This window comes from Helianthus annuus, chromosome 1 (genome assembly GCF_002127325.2).
Source record: "Helianthus annuus cultivar XRQ/B chromosome 1, HanXRQr2.0-SUNRISE, whole genome shotgun sequence".
Taxonomy (NCBI): Eukaryota; Viridiplantae; Streptophyta; class Magnoliopsida; order Asterales; family Asteraceae; genus Helianthus; species Helianthus annuus.
In genome coordinates, this window is record NC_035433.2 from 33,543,557 (window position 1) to 33,549,332 (window position 5,776).

Here is a 5,776-nt window from a genome sequence, read left to right on the forward strand (position 1 = left end):
TCACTCTTGCAAATACAACAGCCATAGTAAATACATAATAACACAAGTAATATTTCCGGAGTTATTTAACACAACAAACAGGTACGAGATAGGTAACACATGTTACCTGAAACTGTATTCTGCACCGAAACTACACAATCGTCAACAACTATCTTCTTTTCGTCAAGCAACGCCCTCACTACAAAGTGTTACCTGAAACTGTATTCTGCACCGAAACTACACAATCACACTCTCTGATGCACTCGGGACGTTGCATTTTTTCTGCACACACCTTTCCACCCTACGCCTCACATTTTAACAAAAAATGCCCACATTCAGCTAATCCGACACTAAAAACACAATCTCAATACTAAATCTAACAACATTACCAAACCAAACCGCTTAAACAGAGAAAAAATAACATTTGAACAGTCCTAAACAAACAATAATCACAAATTAAAAAAGACTGAAAAAAAAACCAAAGAATCCAAACCAAATGACACCTAACCGAGTATAAAACCAGAGAATCCAAACCAAAATAAAACAAGAGAATCCAAAAAGACTGAACCATACTTGGATTGGATCACTAACCGGAAACCTGAACCGAGTCCCGATCTGCGGCTGACTCGAATCTGAACTGAGCTAAAATCAGAATCCCCACTCCGGTTGCCTGTAACACCGTCGTCGGCACCGACGGTTCGTCGGAGAACCTCCATCGTTGTAGATGAAGGCTTGTAATCAGAATCCCCACTCTGGTTGCCTGTAACACCGTCGTCGGCACCGACGGTTCGTCGGAGAACCTCCACCGCTGTAGACGACGGCTTGTCCGTCGTCCATCGTCGTCTTCTTCTCTCTCTTAAATCTCTCTCTCTACCTCCTGAACTCTCTCACACACACTTGTGTGTGTTCTTGGTGTTTATTTTGAAACATGGAGAGAGAGAGAGAATGAATGATGATGATGATGGTGAATTTACAGAAGAAGAAGAAAGAGATAGAATGATATATTTTGAATTCTAAAAGAAGAAGAAAGAAGAAAGAGGGAGAATGAAATGATGGGTAATAAATGACTTGATGGGATGGGGGAGAGAGTGAAATGATGGCTTGAACAAATGACTAATTTGCCCTTTAAACATGTGTTTAAAGATATGATGTGGATCAATCTTGACCACACAATTCAGGTTTCCTAAGTTTTCTAGATTAAATGGGTTTTCCATAGATACTTACACTATATATATATATAGGGGATGGATCATGAGAAAACTAGTTTAAGTGAAAAAACCAAAAAACTAACTAAAAAAACCTAAAAACATGTCAATTTTTTTTTACAATTTTTTATAAAAAATCGTTTTTTTTTTTTTTTTTGTTATATAAAAAAATTTCAAAAAAAAATTGTACTACACATGTGCACTAATACAAAAAGCCTAAACCACTTAGCCCGCCCCCCACCGACACCCCTCAAAAACCTAACCCCCCTCCCACTCTCACCCCCAAAAACCTAACCCCCCCCCCCCCCCACACACACACACACACCCAAAAACCTAATCCTAATTCTAAACCTCCAAAAAACCTAACCCTAAAAGCTAAACTAAACACAAAAGCTAATTTTAAGCAAGTAATGCATATGTGTAGTACACATATAATGCACATTTGCAATACAAGTTTTTTTTAGAAATTTTCTTTATATATATAAAAAATAGAGATTTTTTATAAAAAATTGTAAAAAAAATTGGTATGTTTTTTAGGCTTTTTTAGTACGTTTTCTAGTTTTCTCTTTTATATGTAGTTTTCTCATCCTCTCCCTATATATATATATATATAGGGGAGGGTTATCTTGAGAACGCTAAATATTGCGAGAACCGTGAGAACGAATGAAAAAACCAATCAAAACCAATTTTTTTAATACAAAGCTCATCGTAATTAAGATACAACATCAAAAAAAGAATTTATAACATCAAATAATTCATTTCTCCTTTCAAAATCACTATTTTTAGATTTTTTACACATGTATAAATATAACAGATTTACACATGTGTAAATGGCAAACTTACACATGTGTAAATTTTATTTATTTACGAATTGACGTAAATTTAAACGTGTAAATTAAATTTATAACATTGTATTCGAATAATAATGATAAGTGTAGAAAAAAAAATAGTATTTGAATTGTTTTTGATCAAGTTCTCGCGATTTTTTCATTTGTTCTCACGGTTTCCACAATATTTAGCGTTCTCATTTAAACCTTCCTATATATATATATATATATATATATATATATATATATATATATATATATATATATATATATATATATATATATATATATATATATACCATTCAAAAAACAAAAGTCCAAAGATCTGACATTAATACAGAAATCGTCATTATAATTGGAAAAGTTAGCAGAAATCGCCATTGTGAGTGGAGGTATGCAGAAATCGCCATTATCAATGGAAATCGCCATTCTCAATGAAAATTTCTGCAAAACCAATGATTAAAAAGCTTACATTCTCTGCCAAGGCCTAGTATTTGTGAGAAATCTCCATTTGTAATGGCTATAGCATTAGATGTGAAAATTTTTGAAGAAAGACGTTGGTTGTGAGATTTTTTGAAAGGGGCATTATTTCAGCAAAAAAAAAACTCCATCTTATGTGTTTTTAAACTTTTTCAGTTGATAATAATAATATATCTCTAGTTCGATCATTGACATAACCCGATCACATTAATCGACTGACCTACACATATTCATGTGTTCTTTAAATTGTTCAGCAGCACTTTGAGTTTGTCACACAGTTGTTCTTGTGTGGTTGCTTGGGAGACACGTTTCCCCAACAAAAATATATATCATTATAAGCACTAAGTACATACTTTAAAAGACACCCTATATCTCATCCATGGTTGTAAAAGTCGCTAGGCGCTCCCTAGTCGGATTCGGGAGTACTCGGGAAGTACTCGGCATAGGCGGGGATTACTCGGGGAGTAATTGGCCTGGGAGACCAGTACTCGTGCCTCGGCAGCCTACCTTGTAACGAGTACTCGGGGAGTACTCGGAGCCTAGGCGGGACTTTTACAACCATGATCTCATCTATTATGTTGTACAGACTGAAGCAATAAGATTAGCTAAGATAAATAAGAAATCACTAAAGAGAGATTCTATCTAGTTGTACAATCCTCTTGTGATTCTTAACATGATTAGGGACTCAGGATCAAGCAAGCAAGCAAGAGTGAGAGGAACTTGGGAACCACCTAAAAACAGCACATAATAATCTTGCTTTTATCCTAAACCCGACAAAAATCGATTTTTTCGAGGTTAATTAACCCTTAATGGAGATAATATTATATATAATGTGTTGATTAAAGTGACCTATTTATAATCATTATGCACCCATAATTCAGTAGGTGAGAATAAGAAAAGTAAAGAACCCTGCAAAGTTATATATAAACTTTTTCTAAGGAGTGATGCTGCTGCTGTTGCTGCCATTTAAGCAACTCACCAAACATGTTGGCAATTCTCAAAATACTAAAATGTAATTAAAAATTGATCAAAAGTGGTGGTTTGGCAGAGTTGAGATGGATAATAAGTTGGTAGTGTTATGTTTTGAAGTGAAAAAGGACTCTTTTCAATGATGAAGCCATGTGGTGTGTGTTAACTTAGGCTTTGTCTAATGACAGGCAATAGTCATGTGCCATATGTGCCTAGATATAATATAGGTCTAACATGAAATTCATAGATGAGATGAGAGTTTAGTTTTGACGGTTCGGGTTAGTTTCTGATTAACCTGTGAACACTTAGTTAAGTGGGTCAATCTTGTGGGTTCGTTGGTTGGCCCATTTAACCTATTTGTTTTTATAGTATATATGTGTGTGTGTGTGAAGTATAGGAAGAAAACTCATTTGAGTTGAAAAACTTAAGAAAACCCTATTTATATTTTTTTTTTCTAAAAAAAGGGAACGTAACATACATATATTTGAATATTTTTATAAAAAAAATGTAAAAAGCGCCGACTAGTTTTTTTTAAATGTTCAAAATCTGTATGTTACATTTTTTTGGACATATATAATATGTGACATTGAATTTTTAAATTTAAAAAAAAAACTACTGAGCGCTTTTTTGTTTTTTTTTTTACAAAAATGTTCAAATATATGTATGTTACATTCCCTATTTTTTTAGAAAAAAAAAAATAAATATGTTACATAGAGTTTTTACATGGGGTTCTTAAGTTTTTCAACTCAAGTGAGTTTTCATTTTATCCTTTCCCCCTATATATATGTTTTAGGTCATAACTGAAACTAATTGGATTTTTATGACAAAGTTTAAAAGATAAAAGAAAACTGGGCATTATGTTAATAACTTAAACGTAATTGCTTTATGTACATTTGGGTTTTTCCTTATATATTTGTGATTTTGTAGTATTAATGTGAAAATAAAATCCATGTTAAATGGGTCATGTTCATATGACTGACATATTCGGATTCATGTGTCTGACATGATATTTGGGTTCATATAATGTTTGAGTTCAAGTCTTGTTCAGGTTCGTGTCAAGTTCGACTAGTTAACCTATAAACACGACCCATTTAACACACTTTAGTACACGCATTTAAACATGCATCCAAACGCCCTCTTTATCATATTAAGCTCCATATACCCCATTGTCTACCAACTTAACTTAAATGGGGATACAAGATAATTGATTGATTGGCTGATTCAGTGTACTAATCTTAGTGACACAATCATGAAATCTCCCACTTGACCACCTTTTTCTTTTTGCTTTTAATCTCACTGGCCATAAATATATCTTTTTTACTCACACACACCCTCAATCACAATGCAAACCTCTAGAGGTCATCTCAAGAAGCAAAAGCTTCCATATAAAGGATGCAAGACATTCTGTTGCAATTGTAGGCTTAGTGTTTCATCTTCTTCTGAAGAAGAAACCGACAGCAGGAAATCAGACCGATTTCCAACTGTCTCAAGCCTTGCACACGCGATGGTTCAAGAACGATTAGACCAAATAATTAGAGAAAGACAAGAAAGAAAATATGAAGAGAGGAGGAGAAGGGTAAGAGAAGAGGGTAATAGGTTGTTTGTGATGGTGGCCATGGAGAAATCGTCTTATAATCTTAGACAAGATTTTCGCGACTCCATGATGGAGATGATCACTACAAACAGGATTTCCGACCCTAAAGATCTTCGTCGGCTTTTAAATTGTTATATATCGATGAACTCTGAGGAATTTCATAGTGTTATACTTGAGGTTTTTCATGAGGTTTGTTCAAATTTGTTCTTGTATTGTAAGTGCCAGTAAAGACTACTAATATTCTTTGTTAATGATCATAGATGTTAAGTTGAACGTTATTCTACGTTTCTATTTTCTCATATATGGTAAAGTAAACGAGTTATGTATGCGAGTAATATATTAAAACGAGTTTGTTGTATATGGATAAGAACATATAGGGTATGGTTGATTCATTAACACTTTTTATCCATTTCTTTCTATTCACATATACATTTATACAATATATTATTATATAAAATAAAAACAACTTAAAATGTAATAACTTATAAGCATTAACTGTTGTAAAACAACGACCTACTAGCAATGTATAGAGAAGAATGGGAGAATGGGAGATGGATTTCTTATTTATTGATTTCAACATCATAAACAAATGCCATTATATATAGGCCCTTACATTAGTACAATAGTAACTAAAAAGATAGGACTTATAGAAGTGGATAGTCACTACATAATGGATACACTAAAAGGATAGGAGTTATAGATGTGGACAGTCACCACATAAT

General features: G+C 33.4%; 1 protein-coding gene across 1 annotated transcript; it reads left to right on the forward strand.

The window, feature by feature from the left end:
- Positions 1-4,802: 4,802 nt before the first annotated feature.
- LOC110879421 (probable transcription repressor OFP9) lies at positions 4,803-5,402 on the forward strand. Its single transcript, XM_022127907.2, has one exon. It carries the CDS (start codon positions 4,803-4,805, stop codon positions 5,280-5,282), a length of 480 nt encoding a protein of 159 aa, XP_021983599.1. The 3' UTR covers positions 5,283-5,402.
- The last annotated feature ends 374 nt before the right edge of the window (positions 5,403-5,776 follow it).

Bases quoted from the DNA above. Each gene is read 5' to 3' on its own strand.
- LOC110879421 (XM_022127907.2), top strand. From the start codon at position 4,803: ATGCAAACCTCTAGAGGTCATCTCAAGAAGCAAAAGCTTCCATATAAA.